Source organism: Argopecten irradians, chromosome 5 (assembly GCF_041381155.1).
Source record: "Argopecten irradians isolate NY chromosome 5, Ai_NY, whole genome shotgun sequence".
In the NCBI taxonomy this organism is placed as follows: domain Eukaryota; kingdom Metazoa; phylum Mollusca; class Bivalvia; order Pectinida; family Pectinidae; genus Argopecten; species Argopecten irradians.
In genome coordinates this window covers 45,305,480-45,327,670 of record NC_091138.1, presented here as the reverse complement: position 1 = coordinate 45,327,670, position 22,191 = coordinate 45,305,480, and the positions used below count along the sequence as shown (strand labels likewise).

Genomic DNA, 22,191 nt, shown 5'->3' with positions numbered 1-22,191 from the left:
GCTGCACATAAAAGAAGTCAACTGTCACAAAAGGAAACATAACTATGATGGTCCACCCGGAGAAATATTGTAGATGTAGAATATATATGAAAATAACATTTTCCAAGATGATACTATTTAACTAACGGGTTATGTTCATGATCTTTCTATACTAACCCATGATTTAATCATGTTATTATTTAATTTCATGTCCGTTGATGTGTGGTTTGTTTTCCTTTATTTGCTCGCTAAACACACATTCAATTTTGTGAACATTGTGAACCAACTGTTTTTTAATACATAATTATGTATCTCATCTTTATGACGTAATAAATGATAATAATAGTATTCGTGTAATATATAAATGAATCATTAACAAATCGAATCTAATAAAAATTCAGTTAGAAATGTTGTATTTACTGATATACAGAAGTTATGAATACTTATTAGAACCTAATGGTAATCACTGCATATAAGTTTGCATTGAAAATGTCTATTTGACTATATATAAAATGTGTACATTATCATATGAAACCCGATTGAAATAGATTTGTAATATAAATAACATAGTTTGTTTTTTCTTGTTTGACATACTTCACGTCAATGTTTTGAATAGTTTTGAATATATATCGGTCGTCACTGTAAATGCAAGAAAAAAAGAAGGAAAAACCAATAAGAATTCGCCTAAATTCAGTGATAAGACTATATAATCCAATTCGTTACACAGACAATGGGTGGAGTGATTGACAACTCGTAATGTCATGTAATATGCAAAGTGGTATAGTAAGTCATTCAGACGTAACGATGGAAACCGGCATCAACCAATCAGATTATACTTTAAATTACATATGAGTTGTAGCAAAATTGAAGTCCTATCTTTTTCGCACCAAATGACACGTTAGCGTCATCAACAGATATACAGCTAGTACAAGGTTTGTGGACCCTGCTGGCTAAACCACGCCTTCAGTGAAATCGTAATGGGTAGAATTAAGCTTATATTGAACGAAACTTTCCGTATAGTGCAATTTACCTGGATTTTCTTTTAACACACACTGGACGGTAACCGTTTGGAAATCTCGTACCAGCTTTACTGTAGTTTATACTCAGGTAAGAGGATTGACTATGACATATTAGCATGTGGTAGTAACTCTTAAATACATTCGTAATGTTGTTTGATTGATTCATCTCTTGATACCAAATTTGCATTTGCCCATAATGCATGTGTAATCATTCATTCTTGTTTTTTTTCTTTTCCCTCAACTCATTCACTGTTTTACTGAGGTTCACCGTAGGTAGTATTATCATGCTGATCACTTGTCATATGACCATTGTTAACATGCAACAATTACCAGGAAACAATAAATGTCGTCTGCTCGAATACATATCACAAAAATTAGATTCTTTTTGCTACTCAAGTATCTTCGACTGAAAATTGTTCATGTCGATTTTCACCGAATTCTTTGCGATGGTTTTGACAAAATGAATACAAAATCACGGGAAATGGTCGCCACCCAGTAAATACTGAAATATGAAACTTCTCATTAGCACCGATATATATTTTCATCGTAGTCACGATTTGGTCTTTTGAATTTTTTTCCTCTTTCAATATTATGTAATGCGTCCATTTATTACTAAATTCTATTTTCATAATACGATTTTACCCCTTCTGAAATAAATGAAGTAATCTAATATCAGATTATCGGCATATGTGATTTATCATTTCCTTAGCCGAACATTAGGTACAGTCGTATGGCAGCGAATTTACTCATAGCACTTCTATGGCAAAATATGAAATACATTTGTAGTTTTGATAAAGAAATGTAATCGCATACAGCAGTGACAATGTTCTGGCGCTTTTTATTGTTTAGATGTAGTCATGTTAGCTCGACCACTAACTATCTTGCAATATTCTTAAAGTGAGAAATCGTAATAAATCGAAAATTGGAAACAGTGTAAAGAAAGGAAACATACTTATTCTTAATATGTGTAAGAAGAAAAACAACCAGAACAAAAAAGAGCAAACTAGGTGTCAATTAGCATTTCAGCAATTTTCGATAATAATACTCTTTCTGTTACATATTATACTAAGTTGTTTAATACTTTGTAATGTTTTGCTTTATGGTCATATATTTAAAGAATAAATCATATTGCTCTCATAAAAAAATATCAACTATTAATCTGGCTTGATATATTTTTGTGATGAATGATCAATGAAGAGTTTACGTATTTTCCAATATATATTCCGAATTTGCATATTACAGAGCTATCTGCATTTGCGGGTAGGTATTGATTGTGACGTCATGTGTTTGCGAGCGTAAGGTCATATGTTTCGGAGAAAACGACGTGAATTTCGCTCACAAAATAATGACGTAACAATCGATACCTTCCCGCAAGGGAGCTAACTCTGTAATATGCAAAGACGGAATACTTATAAGTCGTTGATGATATCTGATCAAGGCATTAAGCATGGAAGTGCAATAGGTCGACAGTTTCATAAACCACCAATCCTTTTCAATGGCTATAATAAATAATAACCCAAGCAAACACTTAAACTACATTCCTGTGGTTTTATTGGCTCAACGTCCTATTATAAGCCACGGTTATTTAAGAAGTATCATGCTTAGATGGCAGATAAAATCCGGAGTATCCGGAGAAAAAAATCCGACAATGGTTTATAAATGAATTATATATGTCTATCCAGTCGAATAACTGTAACAATTGATTTATCTGTTTTACAAGATTTTTTTTTAATATTGATCAAAGTATTATTTTGTATTATGACTGTTTTTATGATAATATTGAAAAACAAATGTCTACCACTTTTTGCATACCTGTAATGAACAACGCCAATATAAATCTCAAATGTAAGGATTGATGTCATATCATTGTTATGATTGAATATACCGAGAGAAAACTATGAACACTAGAATAACGGAGAATACAAAACGAATAAAGAAATGCGTCTTTTTTATTTTCAAAATGATAATAACAAAATTCCAGTTATTGTATCCGAGAGTGAAGTCATAGAGTGTGTGACATTGTAACTCTAATCCTATGCTTTGGACCGCAAATTCCATGCTTACGTTGAACAGTTGTCAGATCAGATTCCGTTCAATCGTAGCTCTGTGTGTTATTATCTGGAACTCTGAACTTCTGTTCATACTAAAACCTGCCATGTCATGAAATAACCATTGTAAAATGTGTAAAATACAAAGACTACATGTAAGGTGTAAATTTTCCTCGCTGTTGTGCTTCAAAATATTTACACTTACACTGCAATGTATGGGGAGGGCAAATAAAGACTACATTGTTTGTGAAATGCTGGCATATAAATTGGTCGTACATCTTGTGATAAAATTATTTAAAGACGTAACATGCGGCACATCGTAACTTACCTTGAATACTATGTTTTGCTTCATGTTTATAAAATATATAGTCTATTTTCAGCCAGTGTCTATATTAAGGGCCCTCTCTCACACAGTTTTGGCACATATTTGTGGTAGCATGACGGCAAAAAGTAGTACCATGACGAACATAATCTCAGGGACAGAACCAGTTACTATAGCTACATGCATGTAGTGTTCATAGTTTTGTGTACCGCCATAATTACGAGACCTTCTGTGGTCGGTCACTTCATGGAATTACAAACACAATTTTGATATACATTTACGCTTGGCTACAAATCCAGAAATATTTCTTAGGTTTGTTTTATTCATTTTTGTTATATCCTGTAATAGAACTATGGCCATTTAAAGACTTTACATGCTCCACTGGTTGATGAAAGTCGTAGTTCTCCGCAGAAAAGTCTCCTACCTACGTGTTGAGATATAAGAAGTGGTCCTAGCATATCCTATGACTGAACTGTGCATGGATTGAAACATCTATCTCTGACGTTGTGTTCGGGACCTTCATTTACAGGCTACAGGTAGATTAGGTTTAAAACCATATATCATCATATCCTGCATTACGTATTGTGCATCGTAAATAACGATGGCTTTATGATTCTGGCTGGGGAAGAGACAGGATATCATGATGGAATGACGATAAAATGATTGTATATCAAATTCAGATTATAAATATATGTTTAGTCATAGATGACTTGCCAAACAGAGTCAAGAGATAAATATAGACCAACTAAAACCAACTAAATGAAAATCGAAATGGCCCCTGTATATAGAACATTGAGTTTAGGGTAGAATTATATTCAAACCACTGGTTAACTGGTTATTAATGAATTTCCAATGTAAAAATGTTTTCTGGCAATTATCCATCTTAAATAACAAGCATATAAATTTGGAAAATAAGATTGAAATTTAGGTTTAAAATAGCAACTGAAGTAATGAATGTGTAACAATATTTGAATTTACGGATTTTTTCAGTGCAGAATGCATCTTACTTCAAGATTGCTACCCTAGTAGGATTTCGAGCTGAAGGACCCCATCTTATGTTATATGATCACATATACTTAAGTTCTAGAACACGATAGCTAATATTGTTTCAGAAGTTTTCGTAGTAGTTTGGAAAATCATTTTGGTTTGTTGGAAAATCATTTTGTTTGTTGGTCACTTTATACTTACCTTCTAGTAGCTAGATAACGTGATAAAACATATTTATTAAATAAGTAATTACACAAAAAATAATAATAAGAAAAATAAATATAGAACAGGACTAAATCTAATCTGTGATTTTTAACCTGAAATTAGTTGCAACTTCGTATTTTTGTGTGTGTAGAAACTTGATGAAACATAACAAAATTCTGTAATCGAACTGATGTTAAAAGTTGTCCTATTAAAGCATATTTCACGATAAAAGTTTTGAACTAAAATACGGTTGTTGACATAACATCTATCACGATTCCGCGTATTCATCACGTTTTAAGACTAATTTTGCGCTAAAATTCGATCGCGCTTTGATAATTACAGTGTACACATAATGATTGATCCAACAACTCACAATAGCGTAATGGTTGGCAAAACGATTTTATTGGATTATGTTTTATCTTAAATAAACGAAATTAATATACTGAACACAGATGGTGCAAATAGATACTTTGATAACTTATACTTGAATGCCAATAAAAATCGCCAAATAATAATCTTTCATAACATGAAAGAGACTCCGTTCTTCAGAAAAGAGTATACGTTGTACACAATTTGGGACCATTTTGCCCTCGAAACGATCGAATTTTTGTATGACACACTTGCAGTGGTTCAAATAATGACCGCCTAATTCAATTTATATGATTGGTATCTATCATTGCAGCTCTAGTTACCATGGCAATAATCCTAAATCTATGCAACGTAGCGATTATGTCAAAATAAAACAAAACGAATATTAGTCATTCCTAACAAACATTCTTCACTTAGTGAGTACAGAAGATATTCTCAAAAACTTTTCCTTAACCACATACATGTGATTCTATTCAAGAATGCGTTTTAAGGCTTCTCTAATTACAAAATATGTTACACAATGAAATATTAATACATGAATAGGTTTTTCTATGCATATATGGGACAGTTACGAACATTTCATTACAGTAGTTTCATGCATATATAAAAAAAGTCTTAAAATTTTAACTTGGTGGCCAAATTGGTTCAAACTATGAATACTGCAAGATTTTATTTTGCTGATATTGCTCTTTTAGCTTCACTTCAGTTTCAATTTTCCTTTCAGTAAAATTGTGATTTTCCCTTATACACAAAATAACATTGTGGTGAATTTGGTGAATGAAGGTTTCGCTCATTTTATGGTTTACGAATCATATTTGAAACGAATGTACCTACACTGAGAGTTACGTTAATATGTATAAGGTAAAATAATTAATGTTCCATTCTATTGTATTGTTGTGACTTGATATGTATGGACATTTTTATGTATAATTATATTTATTATTGGATTTCATCCATCGCAATCATGTTTTTTAAAATTCACTTTGGTAATCTTTACTGTAATGACGGTTCCTGTGAAAGTTTATGCTGTCGCAATTATAATGTAGGTTTATGGGACTTTAAAATTGTACCTGCTGTCCCCCTCCTGTCGCATGATCGTAGAAGCTAACTGATGTGATATTATATTATAATACCTGGCGTTATTCTGCCTAAAGTCTTCCTTGACATTGCTTCAATTCTGGTCGGAACGCTCCTCTTGTGAGTAAGTCTTGGGGCACTGTCCCGTCACCAAGATACGTTCTGTAGTAGTTGCTCTGTCTCAGTAAAAAGAAAGTGGAGAGACTGGATTGCCCGTTATCAATACAATATGACTGGGTTAATTGTGTTTAGTGTCTCTAGCAGCATGCTTCAATGAGAAAGAACTAGAAAAAAGGCAATAATTTCACTCTTACAATGATTCATAACACGAACATACTACAGTCTCCAAAAAACACGCATGCACGAAAGACAGCCCTTAAAATTAACCTGGATGGCAATAGGGCATTAATATAATCAACAAAACAACCAACGTCAATTGCTTTACTCCAGTGAAAATCAATGTCGCATTTTGTATGAAAACATACCAATTGTCTCTTGGAATATAAATATTATATTTTGATACACCGTGAATTTATTTTTACTTTTCCTATTTCTCCTGTTTCTCTACATTCCTTAGATTGTGGGAAATATATACATTTCAAAATGTTTGTTATATAAAATCGAAGTAAAAAGGCAATGTCTTCTCCAACCTTCTGAAGGTGGATATCGTGGAATGCCAAAACAGCTGTGACTTTTTATAAACTTAATAAATCCTAACAAAAATGTTTATTCTATTCAAATTATTTGATTTTTGTTTTGCTTAAGCGCTATTACGGTAAAAGCTGACAATTTCAGCTATTTCGCTTTCGTTAAAGGCGAAGTATCATTTTGGGCCATTTTACGGGCACTTTATGATGTGCAACACATTTTGCATGAAAATAGATGAGGGTCAGCTGCATATTGTATACTATTCAGAACATTACAATTGATATTGGTTTATGATAAGTTCAGAGGTCAAAGGGTGAAAATTAATTTCGTTTTAAGTCCTAATTTGTTAAATATTAGGATTGAAATTACATTGTAATTTGTTTTTGCCGCCGAGTTTGTTTAGAAAACAGATGAGAAATTGAAGAAATGGGTCACAGTGACCTAATTTATCGTTTACTCTATTTTAACATTACAACTTTTTTGTTAGCTGAAAACTTTCATTTGAGAACGATTTCAACTTAATATTGATGTGTAACACTTACCTAGTTAAGATGAAGTTCACGTGGGTTGGATGACGAGGACAAATTATATCATAATCAATGAATGGTCTGTCAGCCAAGCGTCTTAAGGTTTTTCCATGTTAAACCCAGGTTTTTAAGTTATATTTAAAACTGTTTTATGAGAAAATATCAAGCAACATCTACACGGCAAGTAGAATGTTAGAATTGTGCCTACTGCGTCATTTCACAATCACAAAAGGCGACTAAATTTGGGATATTCAGCTTCGGGACTACCTAAATCAAAATACCTTTTGCTACCTAGCTGGAGTTTGATGTTTAGAACTTCATGTGGATCGTGCCATAAAAGCTCAAGACGATTACATTCTAGAATGATGGTAATTCCATGAACAATTTCGTTTGTCAAGTAAACATTTACCGGTTTGGTTGATTTGTTTCATTTACATCCAATGAACAACCAGAGTCATGTAAGGACGGCCTCTTATGTATGCTGTGTGTTGCGTGTGTTGAGTGTTTTTGTGTTTGGGAGACTGCGGTAAATTCGTGTTGTGTCTTCTTGTATAGCGGAACTCGCGCCCTTTTTATAGTGCTATATGACTTAGGTATGCTGCCGAAGACACCAAGCAATACACCCCACACGGTCACATTATACTGACAACGGGCGAACCAGTCGTCCGTCTAACTGCATGCTGAGCGCTAAGCAGGAGCTGAAACTACCACTTTTATAGACTTTGTTTTTTCAATGTAAGCAGGTCATTTCAGTCTGTTACTATGAGAATCTCAAGCAACACTTGTACTGCAAGTAGAATGTTAAAATTGTTACTAGAAGGGGTACCTACAAATACTCCTTTCCCCCAATAACAATTTCCTCCGTATAGCAGCAGTAGAATGTTTTGAAGTATTTGTTCTAAAAATGGTGTTGGGATGATTTTGTATATCTTGAATTTACATCACATGTCAAAGTATGATTAGGTTCAGACTTGTACATTAAAACACAATGATTGTATTGTTTTATTTTATTCAAAGGCAGTCAATTTAGTCTGCGAAACTAATTGGGACAACGATTGAAATATATGTGATAAAAAGGACAAATTCGTACCATTTAAAAATGGATTGCGTACGGTTTTTTATTTTCTTTTTTCTTTTGTTATATTGGCAATTTGCCTCCTATCCCAATTTAAAGATATTTTACAGAATCTAAAGTTTCGCCATTTAATGAGACTAATAACCTATACGGACTGCCTTTGTTTTCTTTGTGATGCGTTACTTTTGTCTTCTCTGTATTAGTATACATCTTGTTTTGTATATTGGCAACCAACTTTCTTTCGCGTGCGATTTATTTTTGCGAATTTCGCGATCCAAGTAAATTCACGAATGTTTGTCTCCGCGAATTAATATGAAAATAAATCATAATGATATGAATTTCTATCCAATTTTAAATTCGCGAGTGTTACTCTTTGCAAACTTTTTTTGAATCGCAAATCGGAAAAATTGGTAGCCGCCAAAGAAAGCTGGTTTTCAGTACATGAATTTTGAAAATGTAGTTCACATCCTGATTTTAGATGTACCAAAACTGAGTTGGTAGATGAGAAAGATCTTAACTTATTTTCAGAATGCAGACAGGACTATTACTGAAAGTAGTAGCAGCTGTTTCTCTTATACTGCAGGGATCGCATGCTACCTATCTAGATCCCACAACCGTAAGTACAACTACACTAAAAGCCCGAATTCCATCAAATCCATTTTTGCACATTCTAAGTTGACAGCTTTCCGGAAGGTATCGATTGTGACGTCATTAGTTTGTGAGTGTGAAATACGTCGTTTTCTCTCATACACAGGTAACAAAACTACCAATACCTTCTTGCTTATTACAGATAACTGAATACCACCTAGTAGTCAATCGGTTAAGAACAAAACATACATAAGGATATTGAACAAAAACATTTTCGAATATTTGAAGATAAAATACAAATGAATCTGTTTGTGTATTCTTGGAAGTGAACATGATAAAAATAACATTTCTCTGTTTGGTTTTAAGATAACAAAACAGAACAATTATATAGCTGGATTTTTTTGGAGTGATGATATATTCGCGGGAAAGTGAAACGATCGCGAAAAAATTGATCCGCGAAATATTGATAAACGGTTCAGTGATGTGCGAATATTCCTTTTATTACGGTGATTTATAAAAAGATCTTTAAAAAATGGTTGCTTTGAATAGTTTATTTTATGTTATGGAGATATAACACAAAAATATGAATGTATTCTTAATAAACCTTGAAATAATCTATAATGAAAGTACACTCTGGTTTTTGTGTCACATTTCGATAAGTAACATTTAAAATTCAATTTAATAAAGACAATCTCTGAAAAACTTCAAATCCATAAAAGTGCCTTTGTTTTCTAACAATATCTACCAATTAGAAGCGGTCAAACAAAAGTCAACGTCATGTGTAGGCTTAATTTTCAAGCCAAATACACTTGACAAGCAAAATTGAATTAAATCCTAATATTAGGAATAATTTTAACTTGCTATAGCTATCGACATTTAATTTCCTCTATTATAATTACAAGTATATATACAGTATAATTTGAATATGTCGCGGGTGTAAAATTTCCCGACTTACTGCATTGAACGTAATCGCAGCGGTGTATTTTCGCGAATTATCTGTGTGTCAATTGGTTGTGCTATGTAAAAGCATGCTATTTTGAAGAATAAAACAAACGATATTTGATAGTAAATAAAAGTCTGCGAAATCTAGTAACTATATAGTATGTGTTTAATATCATATCTATTGAAACTGAAACATTTTACCATCGACAATTGAAATTAAATAGAATTTATCTTTGTGATTTTTAAAGCTAAAAAAAAATGAAAAACTTTATTCCCCAGACATAATAAGCATAGATGACTGCCAGGGTTGGAACCCTGGATTCAGCATCTGCACATGACTGTCCTCTTGCAAGAGGGCTTTCATTCAACTTCCATTTCGATTCCCTATATTCTCGCTAACCCTGCAATCATTCACTTATTCTTTATTGATATTATTCATTGATACATTCATTCTGTGAAGCTTTCATTCTCATTTATTTCCCTTTTTATCCTCGCATTTATCCTCGCATTTTTTAGTTCATTCATTAATTCTCAAATTTATATAAAATATTCTGAACATAATCTTTTATTATAATTTATAAACATTTCTAAATTACTTAGAAATAGGTATTGGACTTTTCTTTATATACGATCATCTATGTGATGGTTTTTTAAAATTAACTTTTGTTATTGCGATATTTTGTTTTTCAGGTTAAAAACCGCTGTAAGCAATTACGTGACCAACAGGAAAGGGAACTAAAACCATGTAAGTTTACGGACACTTATCATAAGTGGTAATATGAAATATATATATATATATATATACAAAACAAAAATAATGTTAAGAAATATACAGGTAACTTTAAGACCGACAACAGTGCCCAAAATCACATCACCAAAATATGATGATATACAAAACACTGAAAGAAAAACATTGGGTTTCCAAGCCAAAATATCTGTATACTTAACAAAGTATTACTTATGTAATTGATAGTTGAAAACAAAATAGCACCTCTTTAGTCAATGCGTCAAACAACAATGTACCTAATTACTTAAACTCAAAATGATAAACAGTAATAATTACACTCTATCTGCAATAACGATATCAGAACAGTCTGTGTATTGTAAATGAGAAATTATATTGATGCACTAACGCAGTTACTTAAAGATGCTACATTTTGTAGCCCACCAACGAATGGTATTTTTTCTCTATCAAGAACAGGAACAGACAAACAAGTATTTTTCTTCAGTTACAAAATTTACTTATATTCATCATTACCACAATTAAAAATGTTGGACTTCTTATCTGAATTCAAGATAAAAGTATTAAAAATAAAAATAAAAAACACGGAACTATATCCTACATGGAAATATCGACTGTGCATGCACCAAAAGCAAAATACATTATTTTATATGTATTTTTTGTTGATAAGACACATAGATACAGGATAAAACATCACGTATTGTTCAAATTATGGGTGTTATTTATGCTGTGGGGCATCGAGGATAAGTTTTCATCTGTATAATCAGCTCTGAATGGAGTAAGAAATGGAAAATCGTAGTACAAAATATATATGGAAAGACGAAAAAGCGTTTTATTAATGACGATGCCTTCTACTAAGTAATTGACTCACTATTTCAAAAAACGAAAATTAGGCGGAATCACACGGGAACCAACCATAATTGGCATTCTTATGTAATTGCTTACAAAAAAATGCATTGTTTTTAAGCACTTGTATCTAAAATATCAAATTTGTTAATATTACCAATATTGAAAGGGAAGTAACTCGCAAGAAACTAATATCAAGGTTTATATTTTGTTAAAGATGCTCCACCGATTACAGAGCATTAATAATACCCATCATTTGAACAGTAACTAGTGTTTCATAGCGTATATATATATGACTAATTAGGACAAAAATACATAAAATTTAATTTTTTGGCACATGTACAATCAGAACCTGGATTTTTGTCGAGACTCAATTTATTATTTCTAATAATTATATCTTGAAATAAAATGAGAAGCTAAAACCTTTGAACGACAGTAATGGTGTAAATAAGATTTTGTTTTGTAATACTTACTCGTCTACTTCTTGTTTGTCAGCGTTGGAGCATCTTTTAAAAACACATATGTCTACATATAATTCATTTAGTTAAAATATGCTAATTAAGTTTTGATTAAGTTGATTTAGTTATAATCACACCATGGATTAATGAATTGATATCCTCTTTGATACTCAATAATACACTTAAGTGTCACATTTTTTTTTCTTATTTTTTTTGCATTTTGTTTTCAAATACCTCATTTCGGTGTATTATTCCAATTTTGTGTTCTTAGAATTAAACTATTAGACGATTCAATTTGATAATGTTTTGATGTCGGTATATGATGCATTTATTATTGGGTGACAAAGTGAATAAACATAAAAAATCATGTGAAATTACGGAAAACTCCGTCAAGGAACACATGCGTTCCAGACAGATAAGCGATTACTGTAAATGCGTATGAACGGAAATGTCCTATTCTTATCTGCATGCACGACAGCAAATTTATTTATCTTTTAACATAACATAGATACACAAGAATTCTGTATCTTACATTTCACATTTAACACAAAGACCTGTCCATATCCGTTATCATGCTCGATACTTCAGGGCTTCCGATAACTTACGATCTCTAGACCCCTGGACTATCTCTTAGTAAAACTGAAGGCTGCTCAGGGAAGAAAATCTGAACAAATCACAGGCCTGAAAAGCTTACCTTTGAAGACTACAGAGACAGCAACGCCCAAATTCAAAGCCAAACAGTCAACTACAGTGTACCGTTATACGGCTCTTTTGTTTTACATTAAAGGACTTAAATTACCTGTTCGTTTGCCTCTAGTTTCACCATGAGATAGTCCAGGGTTGTAGAGATCGCAAGTGATCGGAAATCCTGGAGTATCGAGGATGATAATGTATCTGTGTAAAGAGGAAGTTTTTATTTCAGAAATATTTCGCGAAGAGATGTGCATTTAATTGCTATACGACCCTTAGCTCATTAGGACTAATGTCTAATGGCGAATGTCCTTGACGGAACAGAAACCGCTCATCTGTCTGGAACGCATAGTTCCTTTTGCATATAATTGTCCAGAATATGCATTGTTGATATACTTTCTACTTAACACATGTTAATAACCTTTAGAATTAATTACAGTTATATTTTTTCTATTTTAGGGAAATTCATGGTAAAGTACCAGGTAACTATTCTAAAAAATAAACGTGTACTGTATATACCATATAGTGTATTAAACATTGACTTTATTGTATCTTCTTTGTATTTTCTTTAAAAATCGGTCTATGTCAGTATGAAACGCTTCATAAATAATAAGTCAATATCTCATAAATTGGTTTAATATGGACAATTATAAAAAAATAATTGCATATGCCTTTGTACATATTTTAACCAGCACACATGAATACAAAGAAATCTACTCTTATAATTAATATTTACCGTCAAATTGTATAACGCACAATGTAATTAATTGGTTCATAAATGCAAACCTAGAATGATTTTAGAATTTCACTAATAAACCTAAATGACGTTCATGCTTTAAAATTACTGTGTTTTAGCCCTGTTCCCACCCTCTTTGCCACGAAGAGAACGGTTAGTATACTACCTTTATTTATATTATTAGTACATCGTAAACAAAAAACGCGTTTCAAGCCCTGCATGTAAAACGTTAGAATTATACCTGCTGGGATGACTGGTTTGTCCGACGTTAGTATGCTTCAGTGTGATAGCACTATAAAATGGACCACAGTTTCCACTATCGCAAAGAGACACACCACAAATATACCGCAGCCTCCCAATACATAGATATTTACACTCGCAACACATCGCATACAGTAGAGGCCAGCCATAAATGACCCAAGATTTCAATAGGGCGTTAGCCATTCATCAAACCAACCAACCAACACAGGTTCTATTTTAAAACTGCATACTTTTTTATTATTTCTGCGACCGATCTGCATTATTTCATTTGCATTTTAATTAGCAAAATGAAAAATAAGTAAATGTTTTTTCTTGAAAAATCACCTAACTGGTACCCTATATGTACCAGTAGTCGCAAGGAACAGTAGTCGTGATTTGAGAAAAATTCAATTGTTTGCATTTCATGAAACAAATTATTTCTACACAAAGATTTCAAACTCCTTCATGAAGTATTCGTCAATAGCTCCAGACATTCGTAAATGTAGACGCACAGTAAAATATGCACACAATCACCACCACTGTTCTGTCACGACTACTGGTTGAGTCCCAGTACCGTAATTATCAAAATCTTTCAACACGCATTTATTGGCTTATTGGTTGTTTATATCAATGTCCTACTATATACCGCTAAAAAGGGGTATTCAAGGACGGCTTCCCCTGTATGCAGTATGTTGCGTGTATGAACTTCTGGGTGTTTTGGAATGCTGCGAATATCTCTGCAATATTGAAAACTCTTGTCCCTTTTATAGTACGTTCCCACTGAAACATACTACCACACACATCCAGCCCGGACGATTTATACTGACAGTCATTTTTTACATATAACCATGCCTGGCAATATTCATTGTTATGATATAGTTATTCTAAGCTAACGCCTTTAGTTCAATAAGGAATGAGCCGAATAAACTTTTCACTCATATGTATGTTTCTCTGATATGTCTTTTAATAAATGCAATTTACTGTATAGTTGTCCTTATTCGCGAGTGATTTAATTTCACTATGATTTTGGTCAAGGGTATTTCCGCGAACCTTAATTTCATCTCATGATGAATAATATAGAGAGAATAAGTATTTATAGACAATCGCAATATATGCTACTCGCGTAATTGAAATAAAAAATGAGCTATTTTATATAATTGCAACTATTTTGTAGTGATAACTTAAAACGCGCACTACCTTTCCGGGGCAAAATATAAATGTTTCATAAAAACATTAATAACATCTGAAAATACATGCAGATGTCCTAAGACGAGGTTCCAACACCATTTCTTGCGTTTTATATTAAAGCAGTTGAAATTGATTTCGCTGTATTACCGTCTGGCGCAGTGATAGTCAACTACCGCGCGGTATTAAGGACGAAGACGGGACGCCCTGCGTTATAAAAATTTAAAAAAAAATAATCAAATTGTTCAGAAGGTGAAGATAAATGTAGTACAAACGGTAAGTTAATAACTTTTGCGACTCTACAAAATTATCGATCTCGTTTTCATTCCCTTTTTAAAAATAAAAACCGTTTCGGAAAGGTAGTGGGCCTTTAATTAAGTTTAATTAAAAAATCATCAATAATATTATTTACAGATATTACATTTAGAAATATTTGAAATATCTTTACTTTAGTATACGTTTATAGATATTCTTAAATAATTTTATTCTTTTAGCTAACCCGGATATCGTTGAAGGGGACATCTTGTGCGACGACACACCTTCAGTAAGTATCATTTTATTCAAAGTTGCTCAAACGCCGATAGAGCAAAACTTATTTGAACAATACTTGGTGTTAACTCGTGTAAGTTTATGTCTATTTAACACAAACTAATATGACATAACTTCGTTTGCTTTTGATGGATGCGGAATCAGTACTTGATTCCATATAGGGGATAGTGCCATGTTTTTTGTTGTTTTTTTTTATATTCTTGTCTTGAAGTAAAATAGGAAGCTCTAACTTTTCAATGGTGGTATTAGCATAAGGTACGTAACATTGATAACTGGAGATAAAAAAAACAAATTCGTCTGTTCATGTTTTTATCGAGAAAAAAAAAATTACCATTGTCAGCGGTGTATCATCTTTAAGAATTTATTTTTCTATTTTTATGTAATTGAGATATAACGCAAAAATCATTGTAAATTTTATCTATAGATAATTCAAATGTGGATGAAAAGACATTGATAATAACTCCTAGAGTATTGAAGATGCCTGCAATAATGGTAGTTCTAATGCATTTTGTTTTATTTTTATTCCACCAGCATCATAGAGTACTAGGGACAGATGGTTTAGTATGGGATCCGGCAATTAAATATATAATTGAGTCAACGTTTAGTAAGTTATCTTGTTTTCATTCAACATAGAGATATTACTGGGTACTGTAGACCACTTAATATTTGCGTATACAATATTTCTCTTCATCTTTATTTTCAAAATATTCGCAAATACATAAATTTGCGATAAAAGGCTCTTATTAACAATCGTAAATTAATATATACGTTATTTTACATTAATTCGTGAAACATTTGAATTCGCGCTAAAAGTCCCATATGAATTTGCACGAATTTGTACCTCGCAAAAATAAAGTGAATTACACATTTTACATTAATTCGTGAAACATTTGAATTCGCGCGAAAAGTCCCATATGAATTTACGCGAATTTGTACCTCGGAAAAATAAAGTGAATTCCACTATATAAGGTCAATATTCTCCGATGAGGATTCAGTCTCGTTTCAGTCAAGATAAAAAAGTTGTGATTTTCAAGAAATATTTATTTTCTCTTACTCATTATTTGTTTTTCCGATAGTTTTCTCAGAGATAAGTTGTCAGCAAATTTTAACACATTTAACAGACATATTAAATATAGACTAAACTCTTATACCTCTTCTTGCTACCAATGATAATCCCCCATTACGAAGAGAATGACTGATATATTATACTTACTCGTTAATGCTTTACTCAACAGGCAGTACAGAAAGGGCGTTTATCGAGAACGCTTTAACACAGCTCGAAACGAAGGTCAACAATGGTAATCCGAACTGCAAATTTTCACTTACGCTTGAAAAAGATGACAAAGAAGGAATAAAGAATTACAGCCAGACTGTTAGATTCGTGAAAGGTAGCGGGTAAGTAATGTATTCTTAGTATCTTTTCCAGTAAAGCGATGATGTCATGATAATCATATTTTTAAAGATGCTCCTCCGCCGACAGAGTATAAACGATACCCATCATTTGAATAATAGTTGGTGTTAAATCATGTATATATAAGTCTACTGCTTTTGGTGCATAAGCAATCAGTACTTCATTCCATATAAGACACGGAATTTTTTTCAGGACAAATGTTACTTACAATTTACACTATTACCATCATTGAAAATTAAAAAGTTTGAGCTTACTATTATACATTGTACTTCAAGATGAAAATATTAAATATAAGTAACTGTGTCCTGAAAGGATGTCCAATTCGCTATGCCCTATATGGAATAAACTTCTGATTTTTGTGTTAATTAGACATACAGTTACATGAGTCACACCAACAACAATTTTTGTTCAAATGATTTTTTTCTCAGAGCACAAAAGTATCTTGTGTGCTCTGACGGCGGTGGAAAAACTTAAACCACAAATATTTCCGTCCATCATCAAACTCCGAACAACAAAGAAAGCACACACGAATATTTACACATGTTACACAGTATTTGTTTCTTTCCTTGATCTTATTTTGTCATTCACTATACATGTCGTCTCTTTCTGGCGTTATCTGCGTTTTATTTCTTACAGAGTTTTAAAACCTTTACAAGAAAATACTTATAACAATGCACACATTAATATATTTTGTGTTATAGATATTTCACTGCAGTTGGGAAAAGGGCTACTTATTCAGAACCACATACAATAACCCTCGGTTCAGTCACCCATGCAACCAATGGTTCAGTGCTTCACGAGCTAATGCACGCGATGGGATTTTGGCACGAGCATTCGAGACCGGATAGAAATAGCACCATTGAAGTCCATTTCGACCATGTACAAAAGTACAGGGCGACTAACTTTATCAAACTCAAACCATCGGAGGTAAAGCCAGAATATAGCAGTATCCAATACGATCCATGTTCTCTTATGCATTATGGACCATACGCATTTACCAAGGACAAAAATAAAAAGACAATTACTTTGTGGGACAGTAAATCTTCGATGTCATGCAAGATGGGACAGAGAAACAGTGCGACAAAACAGGATATTCTACGAATACAGAAATTGTTTGGATGCGTGCAAGATACAGTAAGTTTGTTAATATCGAGTGAAAATTCAGTATTGAAATTCTTGAAACGTATGCACATTCGTAATTCTCTTAAAATGAATAATGTTTGTTAAATGAAATGGGAAAGGAGGAGTGTCAATTTGGGCCCTCTGGTGGCCATGACCGATAAGCATTATTTTTTGCTTCCAGATATCGGGGGTTAGGTCATCATGATATGGCATATGATTAAGGTCAGGTCGGAGTCCCTTGAGAGTTATGGGTGGATAAACAGGAGGGACAATTTTCTGGGTTTTTTTCAGTTTTGTTGGAACCAAATGATATTTTGAATGATTTTTCATTATTAATAATGCATTTATATGTTGAAAATAAAACATTTTGGGAAAAAATGCCTTAGTGTCAAAATATAGGTCACAGTGTCCTAGTTTTGTAAAATGTCAATTATGTAAGAATAAAGGTTATCTGGTGCTATAATATACTACAAAAAAATGTTGTATATCATATTAGATTTCATTGAGCAATATATTTGCATATTATAAACTTGGGTAAAGAATATTGTTGACGGGATGGGATCGGGGGAGCAGATGAGGGGAGGCGGATTTCTTTATTGGTTTTAAACTTTAAAACACCTATAAATATATTATTATGTTCAGAATTAAGATAAACTGGCTCAAATATTACTATTTTTCTCTAATGAATGGCATTTGAGAGAATGTAATTATATACATTATTGTATAATACAATGCACATTTAAAACATTTACAAAATCATTATTGCATTTCAAAAATTCTATAGCAAAGTATTTGAGCAAGTATAAGACCCTCTGAAGATAAGAAAAAACATATACATGTATTGTTGTTTTAAAATTTAAAAAAAAAATTTAAAAAAATCTCTCCCCCCTCCCCAATGCTCCCCCTCCCCAATTCGATCTCATTCTTGCCTTAGTTTACAATATGCAAATATATTGCTCAATTCAATCTAATATAATGTATATAACGTTTTTTCTGGTATATTATGGCACTAGATGAACTTTATTCTTGAATAATTGACTTTTTTAACATCAAGTTATATTTTCCAAGATGTTTTGCTTTCAACATATAGATGCATCATTATTTATGAAAAAGCATTCAAAAATATTTTTTTTCCAACGAAACTGGACAAAACAGAAAATTGCCCCTCCTGTTTAACCCCACTAACTCACAAGGGACTCCGACCTGACCTTAATTATATGGCATATCATGATGTCCTAAACCCCGGGTATCTGTAAACAAAAAATAATGTTTATCGGTAATGGCCACCAGAGGGCCCAAATTGACACTCCTCCTTTAAAGCTATTATAATGATGAAAAGGTATATCGAACAACCGTTTTAAATATGACCATACGCTCGCAAACAAATGACGTCATAATCAATGCCTACCAGCAAGGGAAGATAATTTTTTTATGAAAATTCAGAATATGTATTCATATAAATAACAATATTTTCTTTTAACATTAAACCAATAATTAGGTTTAATACGTTTAAGTCGTCCGGAGAAGTAGTATTACTGAAATTTCACATTATTGTTGTCAACTTTTGTTTTCTAATAGATAAATCATAGATATCGGTGATGTTAATAGTGGATATTTGATACTAGATATAACTCAGTAGAAATAGAATGTTTTAATGTAAATAGATTTTTATAGGGGGGAGGGGGTATGGGAAGGAGAGAGAGAACTTTTTTCTCTATTAAACAAGAGAAAATGAATTCGTATTTTTCTTCAGTAACAAAAAATTATTACTTACAATATATTATAATGATTTAATGTTACACTCATTTCTACTGGTTAGATCTTTGAGGTTATTTTGCCATATACCGACAAAACGCCAAGTATTATGACGTCGTATGTACAGAACGTTTTCGCGGTATATTTTAAAAGCGTCTGGAGTGGAGCATCTTTTACAGAATATCGTACATTAAGACATTCCAATGTTTCTTAAATCCTTCTAAGCCAGTTTATATCTTAATTAATCATGAATATCGAACTTTGAAACTTTAAAAAAAAATTAAAATAATACAAAAAGTAATATTTTCGTTCTTTTTTTTAATGTGGAGTTTCAGCGCAGTCAAAACAAAGCTCACCATCACACAGAACTGATGATGATAGCTTGATAGAAAACTAGGTTTTTTAAATGAGACCAAAGCTTACTTGAAACGGTATTTTTTCTAAATTCGGATAAAAAAAACAGCTTGCATAATGAACAAAAAATAAAAATTACCGAAATACCGCTTATTTACGAGGGCAAGTTATATTGAAATGATGAAAATTGAATTTTATCAGCTTCAGTTCTCGCAATCTGACTTTAAAGGTTTATAAATAATTCCACTAGTTCTTATGAATATGTCGCGGAAGAATAATTCACGGTCAAATTAATCTCTCGCCAAAATACGAAAATATCATCCTTCAAAAACAAAAGATAGCAATATTATGATTCCTATGTGACTAATGATTTGTTTCTTTACAGGACAAAAGCGATAAAAAGTCCGGATCATAAACTCATTTTGAGCCCGACGTAGTTGCCGGAAAAAATTCGAGGAACTCTTCAAGGCAGTATATCAGTGTACTTTTGAAGTATATGGACTCTGTGCTGGCTGTGACACGGTTACTTTATACTATTTATGATGGTATTATTCTGTGATTTTTATGTATTAGGGAATAGCATTTACTGATATAGTCTTCTAACTTAAATTTTTTTGACAAACCGTTGTCTTGTAAAGTGTAAGCTTTACAAATGACATTGCTAGTGCAATGCAAGTGTTGTATACTTAAAGTATTGCTATCATTACAAGATTCTTATTATACTTTTAGGATGATCACAGAAACAAAGTAGATATTTGAATAATTTTGAAGCGAAAAAATCTTTCGTCTTTCATATTTTGTATAAAATATAATTCTACAATACAAACATATTTTATACTGAAACTACATATCACATTGCTTCGTGATTAATTATTAGTAAGGTGAACATAATACATGTACTATTCACCGCAGGACGAATTACTAAAGTTATACCGTAATAAAATGCAATATGAGTACACACATATGAATAAACTTATATAGACTAAAATCGCTAATGTGAGTTAACAGCTAAACGTTGAATGATTTAGTTGCGCCGAATCAAATGTTAATATCACAACAACCCTTTCATTGACAATTTTAATTCTTCTAGTTTTTTATTTTCATTACTTTACAATTTTGTACCGAAAAATCTTAACATCATATTACTACAACGCACAATTTTTGTTCATCGCATTACGTATTTTTCGAAAGATTCTGACTGAATATTGCTAATTCAATACATGTCGCCACATTTCTAGCAGTTGAAGTGCTGACAATTTTTTCTTCTTTTTAAAATAAGTAACGGTACCTTGGACCTAAAGCAGATAACACTGAAAGTCGAATGTAACAAACCTGTTTTGATTATCTATTTACACTGTGTATAATACATGTGACTTTTGGATAAAACACGAGGAAATGAAGTTATGAAAGTAGTGTCATTGTATTTCTAAAATACTAACAGTGACCTTGACTTGATTTAAGAAATTATGTCGCGTGATAAACGCCATGTGGAACGACGGACAGAAAGACGGACGGACAGACAAATGGAGATGGAAATTACTATAAATATATCGTCCCCTCATTTGTAAACTAATTACCGGATATTGGGCATTTAAACATTGATGTTTTTGTGGTGTATGTATAAATTTCAAGCACAATCGACTGGTGTCAAATATACCATTTTATTTCTACATATGCATTTCGTCTTTGAATATTACAGTTTACCTCTTTGTAGGTATGACGTCATTATTTCGTGCACGGACTTCATGTCGTTGTCAGTGAAAAGTAGGATGTTACGCTTGCAAAGACATGACGTCACGATAAATACATGATAATTTCAACGTTTTTAATTCCAGTGAAGTCATCTTACATCTGATATTATTTATTGTTATCTGCGTTTTATATCGATTTCTGAATACCATCATTTATAAATGTTTGTACAATTTTATTATTAGAAGTAATATATATTTCGAAAGGGGATATAACAGATATAAACACATTTTTTAAACATCCCAACTTAAAAATGATGGAAAATATTTAAACATTATGCCAGTATGTAAATACTTATATTTCTTTGAACTAATATCAAACTGCGTTGATGCTATTTTTTTTCAAAACGGTTCGTTTTTCGTTGAATTAGATGTATGTTGATATGTATTTCCGATGATGTGATTATTATAGTTATTATCTACACATTAAGTTATTTGTTGATATATTTATCATAATACACAAATGAATATAACAATCGCCATTATGAACGTGTGTGTTGATTTTATAAGTTAACAAGAACAATTTTAATCTTATCATACAGAGCTAAATGTTTTAATACTATCTCTACC

The 22,191-nt window shown here is 32.1% G+C and overlaps 1 protein-coding gene across 1 annotated transcript; it reads left to right on the top strand.

Moving 5' to 3' along the window:
* Positions 1-881: 881 nt before the first annotated feature.
* LOC138324010 (hatching enzyme 1.2-like) lies at positions 882-22,177 on the top strand. Its single transcript, XM_069268986.1, has 10 exons — positions 882-1,086; positions 8,784-8,871; positions 10,476-10,530; positions 12,981-13,003; positions 13,377-13,410; positions 15,177-15,226; positions 15,763-15,835; positions 16,467-16,626; positions 17,344-17,776; positions 20,259-22,177. Exons 2-10 carry the CDS (start codon positions 8,785-8,787, stop codon positions 20,286-20,288), a joined length of 945 nt encoding a protein of 314 aa, XP_069125087.1. The 5' UTR covers positions 882-1,086; position 8,784; the 3' UTR covers positions 20,289-22,177.
* Positions 22,178-22,191: the final 14 nt, after the last annotated feature.

Coding starts and splice junctions, on each gene's coding strand:
- LOC138324010 (XM_069268986.1), top strand. CDS start 8,785: ATGCAGACAGGACTATTACTGAAAGTAGTAGCAGCTGTTTCTCTTATA. Junction 16,627..17,343: donor AGATTCGTGAAAGGTAGCGG/GTAAGTAATGTA, acceptor TTTGTGTTATAG/ATATTTCACTGCAGTTGGGA. Junction 17,777..20,258: donor TTGGATGCGTGCAAGATACA/GTAAGTTTGTTA, acceptor GTTTCTTTACAG/GACAAAAGCGATAAAAAGTC.